General features: G+C 34.1%; 1 protein-coding gene across 7 annotated transcripts in view; it reads right to left on the bottom strand.

The window, feature by feature from the left end:
* Positions 1-24,179, bottom strand: part of CCDC171 (coiled-coil domain containing 171) — a 394,070-nt gene that overhangs the window by 246,975 nt on the left and 122,916 nt on the right. For all 7 annotated transcript variants that reach the window (XM_032300135.1, XM_032300136.1, XM_032300142.1 and 4 more), the window contains 4 exons: positions 21,710-21,877; positions 19,955-20,143; positions 4,795-5,299; positions 3,940-4,056 (listed from right to left, as the gene is read on the bottom strand). In XM_032300135.1, coding sequence (XP_032156026.1) covers positions 3,940-4,056; positions 4,795-5,299; positions 19,955-20,143; positions 21,710-21,877 — 979 coding nt within the window. The remainder of the gene's footprint in view (positions 1-3,939; positions 4,057-4,794; positions 5,300-19,954; positions 20,144-21,709; positions 21,878-24,179) is intronic.

Genomic DNA, 24,179 nt, shown 5'->3' on the forward strand with positions numbered 1-24,179 from the left:
CAGCCTTGGGCAACCACTAATCTACTTTCTGTCTCTAGATTTGTCTATTGCGGACATTTCAAATAAATGGAATTGTGTAATATGTGATCTTTTGTCACCATCCTTTTTCACTTTGCATAATGTCTTCAGGGATCATTCATGTTATAGCATGTAGCAGTATTTTATTCCTTTTTATGATCTAATAATATTTTATCATTTAGATACTATCTATTCATCAGTTGATAGACATTTGGGTTTTCTTTTCACTTTTCGACTCTTATGCATGCTGATGCTATGAACATTTGTGAACGAATCCAATTCACAAACACTTGATTTGGTTTGTGTTTGTATGAATGGATGTTTTCATTTCTCTTTCTCTTGGATACATTCCTAGGAGTGAATTGCTGAGTAAACTCTTTAACTTTTTAAGGAACTTCCAGACTCTTTTCCAAAGCATCCATATCCTTTTCATTCCCACCAACAATGTATGAATACCTTCACATTTTGCCCTTCCCTTTTCCTTTTTGGAAAAATACAATCCTGATGCCTGAAAGTAGAGTAGCCAGCTTAAAACTAAGAGGCGCAAACATGAATATGCTAATGATAGCAGAGAAGAACGACCAGTCTAGATTTCTACTTACCTCTAGACTTTCTATTATTTGGGAGGAAAAACTCCTACTTGATCAAGGTATTTTAAGTGGGGTCATCCAATAATTATAAAGAAGGCAAAAATCTTCCAAACATACAATGTCATTCTATTCAGAGAATAAACTTCTCCTTGATCTTTATATACTAATTTATAACAAAACCATCTTTTTAAACCTTGAAATTGTAAGAAAAACCCAATGTATTTTCATTTGACCTATTCTTATTTTTTATAGAATTTCTTTATTATTATTCTGTTAATGCAATAAATATTAATAATGACCAACATATGAACTAAGCAAAGTAAGCAAACCAGTAATCAAAGACTCTTCTAAGTACTTTTAAAAGGTATTAGTCTTCTAAATAACTCTACGAGATAAGTAAAACTACTTTTCCCATTCTATATATAAAGAAATTGATGCACACAGGATTTAAGTTACTTGTCCAAGGTCACACAGCTAATGTCAGAACCAGTATTCAAAGTAGGCAGAATTCCTGCTTAACCCTAAAGTATTGCCTCCTCTGTAGAGCACCTTAGCAATTTTAGGATAGAAGATTAATAATTAGTAGCTTGAAAATGAATAAAGGGTTATGTATGTATGCACATGTGTGCATATGTGCTCATTTATGTTACACTCTACTTTCACATTGAGATGAGTAAGGGGACAACTATTTTTTTCGCACCCACCAAATGTCATGTATTGTACACAATGCTTAACAAGTATTATCTCACTAAATCCTCGTAACAGCCAGGAAGAAGATAATAGCTTCATTTATAGGCAAAGAATATGAGACCCAGTAAAGTTAAATAACTCGCCCAGTTTTACACAACTGATAGCTAGCAGATTTGGATACAAAATTAAATCTGCTTTGTTCAAAGCCAATGCTCTCACTACCATACAATAACGTTTACCTGTTTAGATTATTCATACACTAAATTAGAAGTGCCACATTATTATATAAGCTCTTATGACTTTATATTTATTACTCTCATTATCTCTTCATAACTACTCATATGCTTTAACTTTCTGAAAATATGTTCCCATCCTTTCTGCCAAAATACCTGAAACTTCTATGACTAAAATATAATTTAAAATGAAAACACATGACCCTGGAAAAATTTTATATAAACAAATCCCTCATCATATTTGAAGAAATTATTCTAAAAGCTCAGATGGTCAAGTTATCTCCAGAAAAGGTCCACGCTGATAATTTTTGTGTTAGTCCAATAATATTCCACTATCTACCTGCCTGGACCAAATTCCTTCCAATATTCTTCATGACTGTGATACATCAATAATTCTCTCCTTTTAATTAGCAGTCACTTACTCTTCTCAAAGTAGTGTTTCTTCCATCCAAGTACTAACTAGGCCCAACCCTGCTTAGCTTCCGAGATCAGACAACATCAGGCACATTTAGGGTGGTGTGGCCGTAGACTCAAAGTAGTGTTTCTTAGCCAACAAACATTTAAAACTTTCCCTAAAAAAAGTTTTCCTGAACTTGCTATTTCCTCTAACTGTTAAAGGCAGAGCCAGGTCTAATATGAAGGGCATCTCTGCTCCAAGATGTAGGCAAGCACATAAAGACACCATCTTCTACTTGATAATCTTACCTATCCATATCTTTATCGGGGTCTTAATTATTGTGTTCACATTTTAACATTAAAAGTGTTGTAAGGGGCTACTTTGGGAATGTGCTCAGAGGAAATTACTGCCTGGTTTTATAAAACCTCTGTAATTTGATCCCATGCCAATGATACATCTTTCTTCCAATATGAATAAGAAAATTATTCTTTATTAATCATCATCTACAAGCCAGGTATGCTAGGCATGAATTTTCATTCTCATCTCTTTAATGTCTGTTCTTCCCATTCTATTTTTATTCTTACCTCTGCATCTCTGCTTAGTCATGTCCATCATCTGAATGCCATCTCTCCTCTCTAACTTACCATCATTCTAAGCCTAGCTAAATCACCAGTTCCTCCCTGAAGCCTTCCCTATACTCATAAGCCCACACTCAGCAGCATCTTCTGTAGATTCTTGTAACATTTAAAGCCTGTATCTCTTTATCTCATCCTTAATTAGATTTGCCCAAAGTCACTCATGAGTTGTCATTCTTGTTCTCTAACCATTGTGCATATTTTCTATAGCATGAGACCAATTTCCATATTTTTAATTTATCTCCTAGATTATATATAACACAGTGATAAGAAAAAATACACTAAATAAATTAATAACATAAACGAGATTATAGCTTAAGAAACCTATCTACCTTTAAGTGTCATACTTACAAAGAATATCACTAACATAAATCACCTGTTTCTTAAACCAAATCTAAAAACTATTTTTAAGCTCTTTAAAGAATGTTCAGTTTTGCTCTGAAGATATAATACCAAATTCTTAAAATACATTTAGCTTAGACTTTTATTTCTGACTCCAAACCCAGTATCTTGAGGTTTTGCCAATACGTTAAATATTCACATTGCTTACCAACATCAGTGGCCACAACTTAAAATAATCTTAAAGTTATAAGTTTCCTACCACAAAAGTCTAGGTTTAGATATTTGAAATCACAATGAATGATCTATATTTGCACAGTGAAATTGTCAAAGAATTAAATTCCAAATTATATTTAGGCTTATATTTAATTAAGCAGGCAAATCTTAACAAGTCCATTATACAATTTTAACTAGTAATGCATCTGAAATGACCATAATTAGTCCAATTAGTTTTCATTGAACCTGTCAGACAAAAATATCATGCAACTTGAATCATAAAAAAAAAAAAAAAGCTGCATTTTAAACCTCTGTAAATCACAAGTGGTTCCACACCAGGCGGAAAGGAGCAAACTATCCAAATTAACTCTATCTAAAATAAACGAGAAAAAGTAAAGAAAAAAAAAATCTATCACAAAACAAGTGAGGAAAATTTTCTACTGGGTCTCTTATTACTCAAGCTTATTACAGCCAGAAGTAGAAGTGAAACAAGGCCAAAACATATGAAAGAACACTGCTAGTATTACTTAAGAAAAAGCTAATGATGAGCTTTCCACAGGAAAAAACAGATACAAAGGAAAAAAAAAAAATAAGGTGGATACATTCACCAAGAAATGTCATTTCCCCATAAATAAAGACAACATTTATATTAATTTACTACATCATTAAGTATAGAGTTAATCTCTCTGTGACAAAATAAAATAAAGATAAAAACAAATATATTTTATCCCTATACAGTTTGTTAGAATTTGTGCCATAAAGAATTTCTGGACATTTGTTCTTAAATGTATTTGGCAAGGACATAAAAGAAGGAACCATACCTGTTTTACCAATGACTTCTTGCAATTCAGCCATAGAACTGATTATTGCAGCAAGAAGGTCAGAACTGGTGAGCCAACTGAGCGCTTGTAAACAACGCAACTGCTCCTTTTGATGTTCTACAAAATTGAAAAAATCCATTATAAAATTCTACAAAACTTTATTAAAATCGATATTTAAAATTCATAGCAGTGTTCAGCTATTTAAGGAACAGATCAAACCCTATTGTGAACATTGCCTAATGTGGAAAAATCTATTAAGAAATTTTAGATTAGACTGACCTAATTTATAAATAACAGTAAATGACACCAAAAAATAAAATAGAAAAAAAAATTTCTTTAGTTTTACTTATATTACTTAATAGTCTGCTTTTTAAAAATTAAAAATTAAATCATTTCTTCAAAATAGTCAAACATTCAAAAAATAGCTGGAAAATATATATTTGTCTCATTTTCATGATTCTTCAATATATTTTTAACCCATTTCATACTTATTCATAGAAATGGAAAATAAACTATACTGATAATTTGAAGTAGCATAGTTTTTGACGGACATAATTGAAAAATCACTGTATAAACTCTTCACTTTACTGCACAGGATTCAAATATAAAACTAGACAACGTTGAAATTATATATATTTGCCACCTTATATTTTAATCTGTTTAAAACAAAAAACCAAGGCCTAATTTATACAAAAATAGTCATCTATCTACACATATACATACATGTGGGGACTATGTCATATTATCTGGCATATTACATGATTTTTTTTTAAGTTTTTCCATAGTAGCCAGGTATAGCCACACTGTATTTTACTTACATGCAACTTATATTTTTAAAAGCACAAATTATCTTACTTGGAAATTTATGCTTGTCTTTGGGCTCTCCTGAACACACTAACATGCCTATGCCTTCTTTGAAACTCTCCATCCAGGTAAATAGAGAGGCACATGATTGGCCCAAAATCTTGAGTCTGTTTGCTGCCAAAATTGCAATAACACCTTTCCGGAATATGTGTATCAATCCTTTGAATGTTTTTTTCTTCATCTTGGCTTCCTCTTGCTTCTTTTCCTCTACAGTTGACAAAGCCTGGGCTAGAGTTCTAATTTCCAATTTGAACAGTTCAAAGGTGTTGACCTGCTCCTGGAGAAAATCTCTCTGTGTAGATAAGGCACATGATCGGCTATAGAGGGGATATAAGGCACCAGCCATCAATGCACAGGCTGCCAGCAAGGATGTCTGTTCCCTTTGAGTCTGTGATAACAGTTTTTTGAAGTGCGAATTTTCGAGAACCAACTGTTCATGCGACTTCTCAATATGGTTCAATTTTTCCATATTTTTTTCAGCAATTTCTTGAAATGTCTATGAAAGAAGTCAAACAATATGTTTGATCATGAAACAAACAGGCATTATATTAATTTCCCTTTACACAAAAAAAAAACAAACTTTGCTGACAACCACTTCTTCTTCTTCAAAAGATACATGTGCTAAAATATCCAAAATATACATAAGTCAGCTACGGCAACAGTGAGCCAAACAGCTTAGAGCTGAATGTGCATACTGATTTTTCTTTCTTTCTTTCTTTCTTTGTTTTATTGTACCTTAGGTTCTGGGGTACATGTGCAGATCATGCAGGATTGTTGCATAGGTACATACATGGCAATGTGGTTTGCTGCCTCCATCTTCCCGTCACCAATATCTGGCATTTCTCCCTATGTTATCCCTCCCCAACCTTCCCACCCACTGCTGTCCCTCCCCTAGCCCACCCAACAGCCCCCAGTGTGTGATGCTCCCCTCCCTGTGTCCATGTGTTCTCACTGTTCGACACCCACCTATGAGTGAGAACATGCAGTGTTTGATTTTCTGTTCTTGTGTCAGTTTGCTGAGAATGATGGTTTCCAGGTTCATCCATGTCCCTACAAAGGACACGAACTCATCATTTTTTATGGCTGCATAGTATTCGATGGTGTATATGTGTCATGTTTTCCCTGTCTAGTCTATCATTGATGGGCATTTGGGTTGGTTCCAGGTCTTTGCTATTGTAAACAGTGCTGAAATGAACATACATGTGCATATGTCTTTACAATAGAATGATTTATAATCCTTTGGGTATACACCCAGTAATGGGATTGCTGGGTCAAATGGAATTTCTATTTCTAGGTCCTTGAGGAATCGCCACACTGTCTTCCACAATGGTTTTTAAATCCTCTTACATAGAAGCTTTACATAAAGTAGAACACATAAATTTAAGAGTATTTCATGAAGTTCCTATATACTTATCCAAAAATACACAAATTTAGAAAAGAAAAACATGCTTTTTCTGTATAATTTATCTTTGTCCACTCCTCATTAACTCTTCATTCCTATTTTTAAACAGAAATGACACTGCCAACAGAGGATTTCCTAGATGTAAAAAAGACTTACTTTTTACCAAAATAAGCAACCAGTTCAATCAATGATGTAACAAATAGCACAGTCTACCTTTAAAGCATAAGAAGGCACTGTCTCTCAAGGATACCTGCTTATTTCAGTTTCTGTCTTAACTCCCCAAGACAGAAAGCTGTACACAGCACATCTTCAGTGGTGAGAGGAAATACTAATAGTGATACTACTGGGCCTCTGTAGCCCTCTGTTCCTTTTTGCCTATTCAATGTGCTTACAATCTAAAACTTAATTTGGAATAAAAAGAAATTTAACTGTAGGAATCACAATTAATCCTAGAAAATAAACTGGCTCTCTATGAAATCTTAACCTAATCAGTAAGGAATCTTGAGAGAAAGAGTAAAATTAAGAAGGGTCAGGCACAGTGGCTGACACCTGTAATCCTAGTGCTTTGGGAGGCTGAGGTGAGAGGATTGCTTGAGCTCAAGAGTTTGAGATCAGCCTGGGCAACATAGCAAGACCCAGTCTCTACAAAAAAAAAGTAAAAAAATTAGGAATGCTGGTACACCCCTATAGTTCCAGCTACTTGGGAGGCTACGGTCAGAGGATCAATTGAGTCCAAGAAGTTGAGGCTGCAGTGAGCCAGGGTAATGGGGGAGGGGAAGGAGGAAGAAAAGGAGGAGGAGGAGGAGGAAGAAGAAGAGGAAGAGGAGGAAGAATAGGAGGAAGAGGAGGAAGAAGAGGAAGAGGAGAAAGAAGAGGAAGAGGAGGAAGAGGAAGAAGAGGAGGAGGAAGAAGAAGAAGAGAAAAAGGAGGAGGAGGAGGAGGACGAGAAGGAGGAAAGAAGAAAGAAGAAGAAAGATCCCAATTTCCTGTACTATTCACTTATCATTCAATAAACATTTACTGGGGCCAGGCATGAGGACTCACACCTGCAATCCCAGCAGTTTTGGAGGCTAAGGTGAGAGGATTGCTGGAGGTCAGGAGTTTAGGACCATCCTGGTCAACACAGTAAGACCCTGTCTCTACAAAAAAAATTGGAAAATGTCAGCCAAGTAGGGTGGTATGTGTACAGTTTTAGCTACTCAAGAGGGTGAAGGTTGGAGGATCTCTTTAGTCCAGGAATTCGAGACCAACTTAGGTGACAGTGCAAGACCCTGTCTCCATTTAAAAAAAAAAAAAAAAAGTATTGATTGATTACTCACTAAATTCCATGTACTAGGAAAAGAGACAAGTAAATCAACTAGTATGGTATAATGCTATGATAGAGATATTCCAGATTCACAATAGCCAAAAGGTAAGAGTACAAAAGGGCACTTAAACAAATTGTGGCAGCTATATTCTATTAATGGGACTATGTCCCAGAACTTCACACAGAGACCACTAGTAAAGCAAGTGGTGTCCCACAGGAGTGCTAAAAGCAGCAAGAAACTCTAAGAAGCAGCAGCTATGCAGACTGCTCGCAAGAGGATGTGCGACAACCCTCTTAAACCAGGCAAACTTTAAGGAAAAAGAAAACTGACACTTGGCTTGTGGCTAGATTAAAGCAGGAAGACTAGCATGTAAAAAAGGAAGAGCCAGAAAGCACTACTGTATGCTCTAAGGATGCAAAGAATTCAGAATACCTGAAGAACTGAGGGAAATTATGGAAATTTGAAAAGTACACAGAAAAAAGATGACTGAGTACCTTATGTGCTACACTAAGAAACTTAGCTTAATCTGCAGAGGTATGAGAAGCCATAAAATCCTGGAACTGTCCCTACTGTTAGTAAAGGGATATGAGAATCAGAAACATAATAAAGATGGCCAGGGGTAGCAGTAGAGTTGCAGCAGCTGGGAGTAGGATGAAGGGAACAAATGGAAATCACAAAGGTTAATTCCACATTCTCTTCAAAATCAATTTCATTTGTTGAATTAGAGAAAGAAAGGAAAACTATAGAAAACCTAGAAAATACAAGAGGCAAACTAGCAATACTTAGATAAGTGAAAATAAAAGTGAACCTCAGTGTCTCAGGCAGAAGTGTTTTCAACAAAAATTACATGCAAAATTACAATAAAAACTGTGCTTGTAGATACAGGTAGAGGAAGAGATACTGTATCCTAAAGTCAGTATCTTAATAATGGGGGAAAACCCAAAGCATTCTTACCAAGTTCCAGGGCAAGGGAAGAATACCCACTCTCTCCACTAGTATTTAACACTGTAATGTTTGCAGCAACATTATTCACAGTAGCCAAAAGGTAGGAAAAAACACAAATGCCTATCAGGGGATGAATGAATAAACAAAATGTGGTATATCCACACAACAGAATATTATTCAACCATAAAAATGAATGAAATACTAATATATGGTACAACATAAATAAACCTTGAAAAAATATGCTAAGAGAAAGAAACCAGACATACAAGGACACATTTGTATGACTCCATTTATACAAAATATACATATTAGGAAAATTTATAAACACAGAAAACATATTTTCGGTCACCAGGGGCTGAGGAGAAGAAGGAACAAAGAGTGACTACTTAATGGGTTCTGGGTTTCTGTTCAGGAGCTAAAGAGTGGTGATGGTTGTGCAGTACTATGAATACACTCAATGCCACTCAATTGTGTACTCTAAAAGGATCAAAATGGTAAATTTTATGTCATGTGTATTTTACCACAATTTAAAATATCAATATCCTTAATATATACATGTAAACACAAAATAAGATAATGGAAGAGAAAACCCCATTTAGAATTCCATAATAAAAAAGATAGAATAATGTAGGAATCAATTTAGTCTGAAATGTGAGAAATCCATATAATGTAAAGTTTTAAATACATTTGAAAGACACAAAATAATATTTCAAACTTCAACAGCCTAACTCATCACAAAGATTCAATTCTTCCTAAGTAAACTGATAAACATAGTGCAATTCCACTTAAAAACAAACCAGTTTGTTTTCTGGAACTAGGCAAGTTGAGTTTCATCCTGAAAAAGAAGAGGAATGAGAAGGGAGTAGCCCCACTACACATTAGAACACCAACAAAACCTCTAGTTAAGGCCAGACGTGGTGGCTCATGCCTGTAATCCCAACACTTTTGGAAGCCGAGGCAGGTGGATCACCTGAGATGAGGAGTTCAAGACCAGCCTGGCCAACGTGGTAAAACTCCGTCTCTACTAAAAATACAAAAAACCAATTAGCTGGGCATGGTGGCAGATGCCTATATTCCCAGCTACTTAGGAGGCTGAGGCAGGAGAATTGCTTAAACCCAAAAGGTGGAGGTTGAATCGAGCCAAGAGTGTGCCACTGCACTCTAGCCTGGGCAATAGAGCAGGACTATCTCAAAAACAAAACAAAACAAAAAAACAAACAAAAAAAAAACCTCTAAACCCTCTAATTAAAAAATCATGTTATTTGTACATGAAAAAACAAAAAGTTCAATGGAACAGAACTGAACATCTAGAAACAGATCTAAGCACAAAAAAAAACTTCAATGATAAAGGTAGCAATTCAAAGCAGTGGGAAAAAGACAGACTAAACGGTGGTGAAATAACCAGATGGCCTTTTGGAAAAAAATATAAAAGTTGATCAATACCTGACATCTTATACAAAAGTAAATTCCAAATATATCATAAATCTATATGTAAAAAAGTGAAACCACAGAAATATTAGAAGAAAATACATGTAAATTACTTAATCTTGGTATAAAGATAGGATTGCTAAAACTAAAAATCCAGATGCATAAAAAGAAAAGATCAATTAACATATAAAAAATACACATTGGAGGGCCAGGCACAGTGGCTCATGCCTGTAATCCCAGCACTCTGGGAGGCTGAGGTGAGCAGATCACAAGGTCAGGCTATAGAGACTATCTGGCTAACATGGCAAAACCCCATCTGTACTAAAAATATAAAAAATTAGCCAGGCGTGGTGGCACTTGCCTGTAGTCCCAGTTACTTGGGAGGCTGACACAGGAGAATCGCTTGAATCCAGGTGGTGGAGGTTGCAGTGAGCCAAGATCATGCCACTGCACTCCAGTCTGGGTGACAGAGCGAGACTCCGTCTCACCAAAAAAAAAAAAACCACCACCAAAAAAACACCATTTGGTCTCGAAGTTTCCAATTCACTCCTGCTAGAACCCAAATCTCATTGGATATTGTGAGGTCTATTATTTCTCTATTTTAATGGGAATAGTTTGAAAATTATAGTGCTTATTCATATCCCAGGCATTGTTCTAAATGCTTTACATATATTCTTTTTAATCCTTATACTGAACTATGAGGTTGGCACAGTTTTACTGATAATAAAATTGAGGTTTAGAGAAGTTACACAATTTGCCCAAACTCCTTCAACTAGGTTTATCTAATTCCATTACCTAACTTTTTTGTCTTTACTGAACCAAGGTCCTCCCCTCAGGTACCAACATCCCCACGTCTTCCCCAGTAAAGAATTCACCATCTCCCACTATCCTCAACCTGAGAGGTTGATCTGCTCCTTTAGTATACAGGCATTAGCCTCACCACTACTTTTCACAATTTAACATGTTCTGTAGAACCCCCAGGTCCTTTGCCTTCCATCTCCCCTAACACTATTCGAATACTAACAATCTTCAGAGTCCATTTCAGGTTCTGTCTATTCTATGACTCCTTTTACTACCATTTTCATTCACACTGATCTTGACCTTCTCTGAACTTAAGGGTCACTCAGGCATTTAACTTCTACACTATTCATTTATTTCGTGTGTGTATATCTACTCTCCCTCAAATAAAAGATTGCTAGTTCCTAGAGGTTAGGAATTATTTACTATAGTGTCTGTCACAGTGCTCTATACTCTGTAGGTATTTAATAAATATTGAAGGAATTCAATAACCCTTTATAAAATCATCCCTGATTTTGCTTAGCACAATGTTTTGCTGATAATAGACACTGAATAAATGGCCAATGAATGAAAAAAATCTAAACCTAATTAAAGGTTTAGAAAAAAGGAAAATATAACTTTTTAAAAATTCCAAATGTAATTTGGAACTTATCTACATGTCAGAATTCTGGTTTAAATTAATTCTGACTTTCCATAGGGAACTACTTTCAGAGGTATTGCATTATTTACTGTGAATTATTCTTGAAGAACAAAGTCTGTTTGATTGTAAGGGTGAAAACAGCTATAAAGCAAATTTGCCTTTAAAACAAAATCCAATGTTTTCCACCTAAGGAGATTAAAGGCCAGTATTTTTAAAACAAACATAAGGAACATCGCTTTCATATGGGACAAAAGCATTCCTAGTACTGAAATAACCTGCTCCTCAGTGTTTAATTTCAAAAAATAATAATTCTCAAATTCCCCCATAAAAACATTCCAATCCTGAAGAAAAAAACCTAAAAATATAGAATGCATATCTTTTGCACAGAATTCAATAGCATAACAAAAATATACATAATTTCACCAGTTTTCCTTTATTCTCTAATAAATTCAAAGTGCATCCATAATGGGGAGAAAGGACAGCTTTCTTCCTTAATGAATCACGGACTTACTTCCTGAAATACATGAGCTTTGAGGGACGCCTTACTGGCTTACAGCACTCTGTGAACTTTGAGACTCTAGGCCAGAAATTAGACATTTCCCTAGGGAGTAAAATTCTTTTGTATCACTCTTGCTCGCTGAGTTTTTACTCTTTATGTTGGCAAAAAGGCAAATTGCAAACTGGACATTCAAGGACATATAGACATCAAAGGACTTCATTTAAAGTGTCTTATTTTTATAAGTTTCATATCTTGACTTTTTAAGCTATGGTAATACTTAAAAATATAACACATAAATTCACTTGCTTTCTCGATTATATAAATGTTTCTCTGCTAAAAAATAAGGACACTTTTTAGAGAAACTGGAACTCTCAGACATTGCTGATGGGATTGTAAAATAGGCAGCCATTTTTAAAAAACAGTTTGAGAGTTCCTTAAAAAGTTATAGAATTATCATATAATTAGCAATTCTATCATCTAGTCTTCATAGACACACACACACACACACACACACACACACACACACACACACACATTCTCAAGCACCATAATGGTTATTTATTTAATTTAAAAACACTATCTTCATTATGTAAATTTAACACATCAAAAATATATGTCAAAAATAGTATGTGCCTGTTTAATATTTTGTTTCTAAAGCACTGTAAATTATGAAATACCCTTTGGATAAATCATACCCTCAAAGGAACAGAGTTCTTCTTATCAGTAGACCAGGAATAAATGTGTCAATACAGGCAAAATGTTTGGTTTGCTGATTATTAAAAGATATTACCTCTGACTGTTTGGAAAATGAGCAATATTATCTTGAAATTCTGATCTGTCCCATGTTTCCCTTCCTTCTGTGCTTTCACATCCTGGCAACAGGGCCCAGGTTGGCGCCAGTCTCCTCTATGAAGCCTGCTCAAACTTTGACCATCTCTTCTAAATTTATAGCATTCTTTTGGCAACTAATTATGTACAGCCTATGATAAACCTTATATTATTTACTTTTTTCATGTATCTCCCCAAGTGTATATTTTATACTTTTTGAGAAAAAAACTATATAGTATACCTCTTTGGTAGTATCACAGCATGAAACACAGTGTACTATATATTTCATATATAACATATTTTTATTAATATTAACTAAATTATGCAAAATTGTCTTGATATTCTTATCTAGAGCAGCAATTTTATGATATAGTATATTAAAACTTTAGTTTCTCAGGAAAAAACTCTGAGAAATACAAATTAAGAGAACTACCATTTGTGGGTGACTGACAATGTTGCATTATTTAGCCTTTTCATACATTATCATGTTTAAACATTAATTAATCAAGAATCACTTAAAAATGTGAGTTCAGATCAGGCACAGTAGTTCATGCCTGTAATCCTAGCACTTCGAGAGGCCAAGACAGGCATACGGCTTGAAAAACCATGGCAAAATCCTATCTCTACAAAAAAGTAGCCAGCTGTGGTGGTGCATGCCTATAGTCCCATCTATTCAGGAGGCTGAGGTGGGAGGATCACTTGAGCCCAGGAGGTCAAGGCTGTAGTGAGCAGAGAGTGCAGCACAGCACTCTACCTGGATGACAGAGTGAGACTCTGTTTCAAAAAAAAAAAAAAATGTGGGTTAGGCACCATGGCTCACACCTGTAATCCCAACACTTTGGGATGCCAAGGCAGGCTTATTGCTAGAGCCCAGGAGCTCAAGACCAGCCTGGACAAACCCCGTCTCTACTAAAAAAAATAAATAAATAAATTAGCAGAGCATGGTGGTGTGCCCTGTAGTCCCAGCTACTTGGGAGACTGAAGTAGGGGGATTTCTTAAGCCTGGGAGGTTGAAGCTGCAGTAAACTCTGCAAATGACTGCCCTCTAGCCTGGGCAACAGAGTAAGACACTATCTCAAAAAAAATAAAAGGGAATATGAGTTCCATAAAGATGAAACTGAGATGTCATTAGACCTATTTTCAGGTATTGCTTTATAAATAAAAATAGCACATATTCCTAAAAGAAACAGTACTACAGTATAATGCAAAAGAGACTGGAAGATAACGACTGGAAGGAAGGAAGAGAATTTCAATGTATTAAAACAGTCCATTACATTCACTTTGTAATTTCTAAATGCCAAGCAATGGGCTACACATTTACATATGGTTATCTTTATTCTAATCTTGTCCCTAGAACTTCCTTATTACACAAGTAAGTAGTATTAGTTGTCTGAACCTTAGATTTATCACTTGTAAAGTAGAAATGATACTTAAATAGCCTATCTCGTATGCCTGTGGTGGGGCTTATGTAAGAAGACACATGCAAAATATGCAAAAGCATTGAAAATTATATTAAGCATGATGCAAATTCAGCTGCTAATATTATAATTAACAAAAACAATATCTGAAGCAATTATTTGAAAAGTGGTTAGAAGACTCTTCCAATATTTCATTAGAGGTATCCATTCTCATGGACTCACAGTATATCAGAACATAGTGTGCACGTGATTGTATCTAACTCTCTGCGAATCATTGCAGGCTAGCATGCATACACTAAGGAATTATCACCTCCAACAATACCAATAAGCTCTACTTTATCTCTGAATATTCTTGGAGTTCAATTATGAAGAAAAAAGTTTCAACATTTAATAACACTTTTATGACTTACCTGGGTTTCTTGCCAAATACACTCTCAATATCATGGTAAAAGAAGAATAAAATGCAATATAGCACGATAAACCTGAATTTCCTTGGGTTTTGTTCTCCATCTAAACTCACTTGATTTTACTAAAATGTCAAATAAATCTAAAGTGTTTACAATAAACATTACATCAAGGGTAACCTTTACTTAACTGACCGTAAAAAAAACTTTACTTCTAGAAAGGAAGTTCTCGTTCCAATAACTGTATCTTTTTCAAATAGAAAAGAAACAAGAACAAGATTTTGTACTAAGATTACAAAAGCAAAGTTAGTAAATGGAATAGTATGTGGCACTGGGCCCAGATACTTTCGTAGGCATAGACACTTGAGATATATTTACATGATGGCTCCAACGTATTTAAATTCAAGAATTACCCAACATGTGGCTAGCAAACTTTACCCAATGCTAAAAATATGCTGTGATAGTAAAACCAGGCTGCCTTCTCTACAAATTTCATTTTTCTAGTAGCATTTACACTAATTGTTTTAAAGCTTATACATTTAAAAAGTCAGTAATATTAGATTCTTACAAATATTACTTTTTAAATATCTATTACATTTTTCTCAGATAAAAGCAATCAAATTCAAATATTATTTTTTAATTTTAATGTATTGTTTTTCAGTAATCACTTCTTTACAATGGCCAAACTTTAAACACAAGACTCTAAGAATGAGTCATTTATTTCCCAGCAGATGAAATGTACTTATGGTTATGTGCATCTGACACCAGACATCCTCTATAACTCACAATCCTACATAACAACTGCGGATTTTTTTCCCCTGCAGATTTTCAACATAATTTTTGAAAATGTATTAAGTAATATAAAATGGAAACTTTTTATTTGCATTGTACTTTTGGGGATAAAAGATATAGAATTAATCATCGCAAAATTTCCTAAAATAAAATTTACAGGTCCTATAATATGTATTATAGTAACAGTTTACCAAATATAAAACCAAAATAAATTGCTGCCAATTTATAATAGTAATGTACTTTTAGGAATAATGAAAATGATCATTTCAATTGGTAGACATATGGGTCAAGGACTAAGGTGTTATAAATTCTTCAAAGAAAAGTCTTCAGCAAGAGCCTCTCCTAAAACATTAGCATTTGTGATGACTGATTCTCTTCAAAAAGTGAATTGCAGCTGAGTATAGTGGCTCATGCCTGTAATCACAACACTTTGGGAGGCCAAGTTAGGAGGATCACTTGAGGCCAGGAGTTAGAGACCAGCCTGGGCAACACAGAAATGAGTGAGACCTCATCTCTACAAAAAAAAATTTGAAAATAAAATTAGTTAGGCATGGTAGTGCATGCCTGCAGTCCCAGCTACTTGGCAGGCTCAAGTGAGAGGACCACTTGACCCCAGGAGGTTAAGGCTGCAGAAAGCTGTGATTGTGCCACCGTACTCAAGTCTGGGCAACAGGGTGAAAGTCTGTCTCAAAAAGAGAAAAAAGTGAATTGTTTGCCTTCCTGTAGATTTCAAAGAGTTCAGGACACTGATGAAAAATAAGTTGAAAGACTCACACTACCTGATTTTAAGACTTAGTAAAAGGTTAGAGTGATTAAATCAGTATAGTATTGAAAAAAAAAAAAAAAGAACTAGATACATAAATAAATGGGACAGACAAGGAAGTCTAGAGACAGACTGCCACAAACAGTGAACTGATTTTTTATAAAGGTGCAAGGGCAATTCAATAAAAAAACAGTTACTTCAATAAATGGTACTCTAATGGATATGAATATGAAAAAAAAACTTACCTCAATCCATACCTCACACCTTTACAAAAACTAACTCAAGGTTGATCATAGACCCAGATGTAAAACTTAAAACTATAAAACATATAGAAAAAATAGGAGAAAATCTTGGTGCCCATAATCTTAGGCAAAGAGTTCTTAGATGCAATGTCAAAAGTAGAATCCATAAGAGAAATTCATAAGTGGGTCTCATCAAAATTTGAAACATTTGCTTTGCAAAAGTACTGCTAAAAGAACAGTAGAAAATATTTACAAATCACATATCTGACAAGTGACTTAAACCTGAGATATGTAAATAATTCTCAAAATTTGACAGTAAGAAAACACACAAGCCAATTAAAAACTGAAAATATCTGAACAGATAATTCACCAAAAAAGGTACACAAATAGCAAATAAACACATAAATAAATGCTTAATTTATTAGGCAGTGGGGAAAATACAAATCAAAATCACAACAACATGGCACTACACACCTATTATAATGGGCAAAATTCAAAAGAAAAAATGATGAAGCCATACATTGGCACAGGTGCACAGCAACCTAAATCTCTTAAATTGCTAGCAAGAGTGCAAAATGGTATAGTCACTTTGAAAAACAATTTAATAGTTGCTTAAGTTACACTTACCATATAACCATATATACACTTACCATACAATCTAGAAATCAAACTCCTAAGTATTTACCCAAGAGAAACAAAAATGTGACCATACAAAAACCTTTTCATGGATGTTTAAAGCATCTTTACTCATAATTGCCAAAAGAATAAAAGCAATCCAAAGGCTCATCAGCAAGTATTTGGATAAAATTTTATAGCCATATAATGAGATATTATTCAGCAGTAAAAAGGAATGAACTACTGACACATGCAACAATGTGACTGAATCTCAAACATATTTTGCTAAGTGAAAGTAACCAGACCCAAAAGGGTCTGTATGATTCCATTTATATGACATTCTGGAGAGGGCAAAACTATAGAGATAGACAAGTCTGTGGTTTCTAAATGTGGCCAACTGTTTTTTCACAAAGGTACCAAGGCAATTCAGCTAGAAAAGTACTGAACAAATGATGTGGGAACAATAAATTAAGGGGGAAAAATGAAACTCTACCTAACATCACACACAAAAATTAATTTGAAAGGGATCACAAACTTCGACATAAAAGCTAAAACTATGAAACTTCTAGAAGAAACAAGAGATTATCTTCCCAACCTTGGAGTATAGAAAAGTCGTTTCACATATATAAACAGCCAAAAGAGAAAAATATTTACAAGTTGGACTTCATCAAAATTTTAAAACTTATGATCATCAAAAGAAGCACTGAAAAGGAAAGCAAGAGATTGAGAGAAAATATTGTGATGCATATATATGACAAAGAATGTGTATCCAGGGTATATAAAGAACTCTTAGAAATCAACAGTTAAAACACAAATATTTCTATTTTTTACATGAGAAAATAGTAGAAGAGACACTGTACAAATGAAGATATACAAATAGCCAGTAAGTATATGAAAGGTACTCAGCATCATGAATCACCATAAAAATGCAATTTTAAACTACAATGAAACATCATTTTAAAACCACTATAATGACTACAATTTAAAAGACTGACAAAACCAAGCACCGCAGAGGATGTAGAACAATGGAAACTTACATATTTTGCTGGTGGGAATATAAAAATGACACCAGTTTTTTTTTTTTTAAATTTCTGACAGTTTTTTACGTTTCTTATGAACACACATATATCCCATGACCTGGCAACTGCACTTTAGTAGTTAACCAAGAGAAATAAAAACATATGTTGACAAAAGATTTCTACAATAATGTCTGCTGCAATTTTATTTACAATATCTAAAATGCAGAAACAATTCAAATATCCATCAACCCACAGCCCATCAAATAGTGGTGCTGTGATAAAATGGAATGCTACATGACCACAAAGAAGAATGAAGTGCTGATACACACAACAACATAAATGACATTATGTTCAGAACATTAATGTTGAGTGAAATTAGGTAACCACCAATGACTTCTGAACGATTCCACTTACAGGAAATTCAAGAACAGGTGAAAACTAATCTATGATGACAGACATCAGAACAATGTTTGCCTATGAGGCATAAAACTGACTGGAAGAGAGCATACGAGAACATTCTAGGTAATGAAGATGTTTGAAGTCTTAAATGGGTTAATGATCACATGCATGTTTACATTGCTCAAAACATCAAATTGTAGTTACCACAGTCTAGGAAGGGTGTGTTGGAGGAGGGAAGGGATGAAGAGAGGTAGGTTAACGGGTACAAACATACACTAAGATGGAAAGAATAAGGCCTACTGTTCAATAGCCCAGTAGGGTGACTATATTAACAACAATATGTTGTATATATCAAAATAGCAAGAATAGAACATTTGAAAAGTTCCCAACACAAAGAAATGATAAATGTTCAAGGTGATAGACATCCTGCTCTAGCTTGAGCATTACACATTCTATGCATGTATCAAAGTATCACATGTACCCCATAAATATGTACATATATTACATATCAAATAAATACTTTTTTAAAACATCAAATTATACACTTAAGATCTGTGCACTTCACTGTATATCAAAGTTACCTCTACAAAATTAAAATAAATAGTTTAGGTCTTTTACTTCAATAGCAGAAAATGTAGAGCATATAATATTGTCTGCATTCAATGAAAAAATTACTACTTTTAGATGGTATATTTGTTGATTCATTCAAATTCATATAGAAAGGCATAAGTTCATAAAGGAGCTTTAAATTAGGGGATACAGAATGGCCTGATTTTATGCCCTCTGAAACCAGTTATTGGCAAATAAAACATAATCATAATAATTTTATTTATATATGTGTGTATATTTATATGGTTTGGTTATTTTTTAGTTAGACTTGCCAATATAAGCATGAATGGATCAAATAAAGAGGTTAAATAATCAACCATGGGAAGAATATACAATCTTCTGGTTTCTAAGTATCCTAACTTAGGAACAAAAGTGGCCTATCAATAAATTCAATGCCAAAAAAGTATACTCTATCATCCTGTTATTCCTGACTGGGTGAGGATGGTAGTTAATGATATAAATAATGTTGACAATAATTTGTATAGAAAATACATGGTTATGTTAACAATGCATAACTTCTACTCTCAGTCAAGATATAATACATAACACAACTCATAGTGAATTACTTTTGATACACGGCCTACAACTATAATGCTAGTTCTTATATAATGTCAGTAGGCATAAGAGATTTTAGCCCCAAATAAATTTAAATGATGGTTCATATAGGAACCTCCACAAATGAAGTAAACCAGATAAAAGAATACCTACACTAAAACTGACAATATATTATCAAATACTTTGATCTTTCATTTTAAAAATAAATTAAGGAAATACAATTTTAGCATTTAATTAGCTGATCAATGCATTTGGGGATATTTTAATCAAAAACCCATATATTTCCAAACTTACATGAAAGACAATCCTTAAACACACATACACACACACACATACGTGTGTGCATCTAAACATACTTATGTGCATCTAAACAAGTTCTATGATGTTAAGAAGCTTAAACTGATTTAGCATTGTTACTAGAAGAAAAATATTTCATATGGTTACACTGAGTAATCCATTTTTTAAAGCTCTTTGTAATGGTAGCATACCTGTGCCCTCTTCTGCACCTCCAGGAGGAGTTCAGAATACTGCAGCTCCAGTTCCTTCTTTTGTTTGTGCCAGCAGCTCTCTTGGGCTTTGATCTGTTCTGCCACTTTGGTAAAGGTGTCTTCCTGAGTCTGCTGAAGCTCTCTCATTGTGTCAGACTTGTTTTTACAGATATACTCTAAATGGCTTATCTATATGTGGAGATGCAACAGATAAGGAAATAATGCTCACAAGCCATTTCTTTGTCATCTCCCCCAACGAAACAACCAAAATGTTCTAATATATTTTATTCCTTAAGATCATAAAAAAATTGTAACATAAAATGTAAATAAATTTTTTTAAAAAGAAAATAGCAGAGTAAATTGCCATACTTTAGCAGAAAATACTGTCATTTGTATACTTAGATGGCAAATTTTTCATCTTCCCTTTCTAATGAAGTTACTTATTCTATAATTAATTTGATTGAGACTGAGAAAGATATTGTTACTTCTGAAATCAAGGCTCCAGCTATTCAAATACTTCAATGGGAAAGAAAGTAAATAAGATTTTAAAATCTGCAAACAGTTTACATGAAATGAAGCAGAATGTTGTAACCATTTTTCATTTCACATTCAAACACTAGAAAGAAAATGCTCATTTTCTAAAATGTAGGACTATTAAGGATGTTTTGAAACAACAAAAACTAGTAAAAACATAATACCATCTCATAGAGTTAAACATATTCATTTTAATAACCCGTAATTTTCAAATCCATTATGTACACATTCACAACCATGAATAGCCTCTGTGATGCTCATAACTTATTTCCTTATTTCTCAGCCCTGCATCTCAGTGTCTATGGTTGTATTTGTCAATAGGACCAAGATAAAATGCTCAATAATAAAAAATATCACTCTGAAATTGGGTCAATACATTGTTTTATTACTTCAACAGAATTATTTTTTTAACTTACAGGACAGTTTTTTCTTCTTGTCCCTTAAGAGCAAATGTCATTGTAACTAAGACCTGGAAACTAAACCACATAAACACAATTCTGACCAGTTCAATAGACCCAGGATAAGAACCAATGTCTTTAATGGTGGCATATGTTGATCTGCTAAGCCACTGCTATATTCTATAACCAAAAGCAGGTTTTTAAATACTTGTTGGAGACTGAATTCCCAGGCTTGTGAGATAGTAATGCTACCATAAAGGTCTACTATATTCTCCTACAAAATACACTTTTTACATTCTAAAGCATGGAATGAGTTTTCTAATATATAGTTTGTTGTATTTCAAGAAGCAAATCATAAGCATATAATTTAAAATGTTTAAGTGCTTTTAAAATAACACCTCATATTTCCTAAGCAAAGAATTTTAAGATCATGTTTTTGAGTAACTGTACCCTGTTTCTATTTTATGCTAACATAAAGAGTTGGTTTATTAATGTAAATGACTAAGTTCTTTGAATTGCTTCATCAGTAAGATTAATTTATTTTCTTTTAATTAGGTCCCTGTGGCTAATACTGGCTAGTAGTATTAGCATGTCCTGCACAGAAAGTGGAGCTTAGAGACTTCATACAGACTTCAGTCACATTTACATGCCCACAGCAATGGCATCAAACTGTGTTGTAGACAAGCCATAATTAATGGTATTGAATTATTAACATCCAAATTCTTTTTGAAATAAGATGAATGTCAGCCCCTCTTAATGATACTGTGATGTGGACAAATGTCACTGAATTTAATAGAGGTATCTGGTGCCTGAGGACAGTTACCTTCTCATTAGCCCTGTTGAGGTCTGCAATGAGGGCATCAACATTCTCCTGCAAGACTGCACAAAGCTCAGACCAAGAGAATTTATCCAGCATGCCTTCTGGTTGTTTTATGAGCACACAGCCTGCTACCAAGTGCTGATACAAGGTATGAAGGAAGGTTAGCTTCTCCTGCAGGAAAAAAAACGAAAATTAATTCCTGAATATAAACAATGTAAGAAGTAAAATACATAATACAAACAGTGAAGAATTAATTTCAAAAACCTGAAAAGAAATTACAATACTCAAGTCTCAGAATATTTTAATGACTTTTTTTAATATTCAAAACTAAGCACCAGATAGAACATTTGGAATTGCTTACACTTGGTATTCAAAACCAAAATCTAAAGTCTAGAAGCCAGAAGACCAAGACTCATCCACAGTTCTGCTACTGATGAGGTTGTGATTTGAGTAAACACCTGTTCAGGCCTAAGTTTCCTTAGCTATCACACCAGGTGTCAGGGCTGGACTCGTTTATAAGCCTATATAACTGTAACTCAATATAGTAATTCTATAATTTAATATTTACATTTGACAAAAATGGATACCACTTGTCAAAAAACAATACAGAAAAAAAGAGTGTTATTCTACTCTGATGAAGAAAAGTTATACCAATATCTATACTTTACATGGACACAGTTACTCAGCTTTCTTCTTCTTCCAGAGATTCCAGTTTACTTACTACTTATAGGAAAGCTATCCCAAGCCCCTTAGGCAAAGCAGATAGTGATATGAAAGATATGGAAGATGGGCTCATTTGTTTTCTCCACTTATAAGTTCATACAGTATTTGGGACACTGGGCATTTCTAGTTGTTTAAATATTATAAAGTAATAGCAAAAATGAATATAGCTGCTCAAGACATACTTTCAAAAATGTCCAATTAGAAATATGTTTTTTAAAAGTTCTTTAAAATTATATTACCACTTTGGTAATTAAACTATCAATTGCCAAAGGACTTAGAAACACTATGCTACAGAATTTGTATAGAGCAGATCACATTTGAACACATGAGGAGAGTTTACTTACTATAATATCAAATAGCTCTCTTTATAAGGTGTTTCATCTGTAAAGTCCCAAAACATGGAACTCAAAGACAAGGTAATTATGGAGCTGCAAAATGAATAGTTTATACAGATAAAATAAGTTTCCTCAAGATTTTTTTTTGAGACGGAGTTTCACTCATGTTACCCAGGCTGGAGTGCAATGGCGCGATCTCGGCTCACCGCAACCTCCGCCTGCTGGGTTCAGGCAATTCTCCTGCCTCAGCCTCCTGAGTAGCTGGGATTACAGGCACGCGCCACCATGCCCAGCTAATTTTTTGTATTTTTAGTAGAGACGGGGTTTCACCATGTTGGCCAGGATGGTCTCGATCTCTTGACCTCGTGATCCACCCGCCTCGGCCTCCCAAAGTGCTGGGATTACAGGTTTGAGTCACCGCACCCGGCCCAAGATTTTTTACTATATCAAAAGGAAGAAAATTTTTAAAGGGGACAAATGTAAAAAGAAAAATTTAGAAAGTCTGCTATAGATTTTTTAAAAACTGAATATAGCATATGCAAAAGTTTTATAAGTTATAGAGAATATTTTCTTACAAATATCAAAATGTATATCTTTAATTCACTATGTATACCACCTTACTTTTTTTTCCAAAGGCAGTAATTTAAAAATGGAAATTTTTGAAAACGTGGTTACAACAACAAATATAAAAAATCAGATTTTTTTCACAAGTATGCTATGCCTTTTCATAAGCAGTTAACGATGACTTTTGCATTTTTTAACTAGGTCAAAATGTTTTAAAGTCTTACTAAATATAACTTAACAAATGCATAAAAATCTTCCTCCTGTATTTTGCCTAGTGATCACGTTCATCCTCAAGGAAGTTCATCCTCAAGGATAATTCCTTGTGTCGCTATTATGTCCTTTTTGCTTGGGCTGTGATAAACCATGCATGATAATCATCCATTTGGCATGAAAAGAGAATCCAAAATCAATTCACACATGTTGAACCCAACCACAGTGCTGTAGACATGCTGACTTTACAATACAGTCAGGCTTCTAGTTTCCTTTACTTTAATCATTATCTGATGTGTAGAGCAATTCCAATCCCTTCATGTGGACACAATTTAAATCCCAGACTGTAAAAAGAGTGGAAAGAATGTTTCCTTTTTACTCTCTTGGCATTCATGTTCATATTTGTTGGAGTAATGAACTCAATATGCAGGATGACTTAGATAAACCAGTTTCACTAGCTAGCCTAGCTCTATAACCCATAGAGTAAAAAGAACTAGAAGACAATTCCATTCACACAGGCTCACACAAAATAAGAAACTTGTGTCATAATATTTTTATAAGCCATTAATAAACAAAAATCGATAGGCAACTCTCCAGGGTATCTAAATGAAAAGTTTTGGTTTTATGGATTTTTATTTTTC

The sequence above is a fragment of the Sapajus apella genome, unplaced genomic scaffold (assembly GCF_009761245.1).
Source record: "Sapajus apella isolate SASKATOON/1434 unplaced genomic scaffold, GSC_monkey_1.0 scaffold42, whole genome shotgun sequence".
NCBI classification, from domain to species: domain Eukaryota; kingdom Metazoa; phylum Chordata; class Mammalia; order Primates; family Cebidae; genus Sapajus; species Sapajus apella.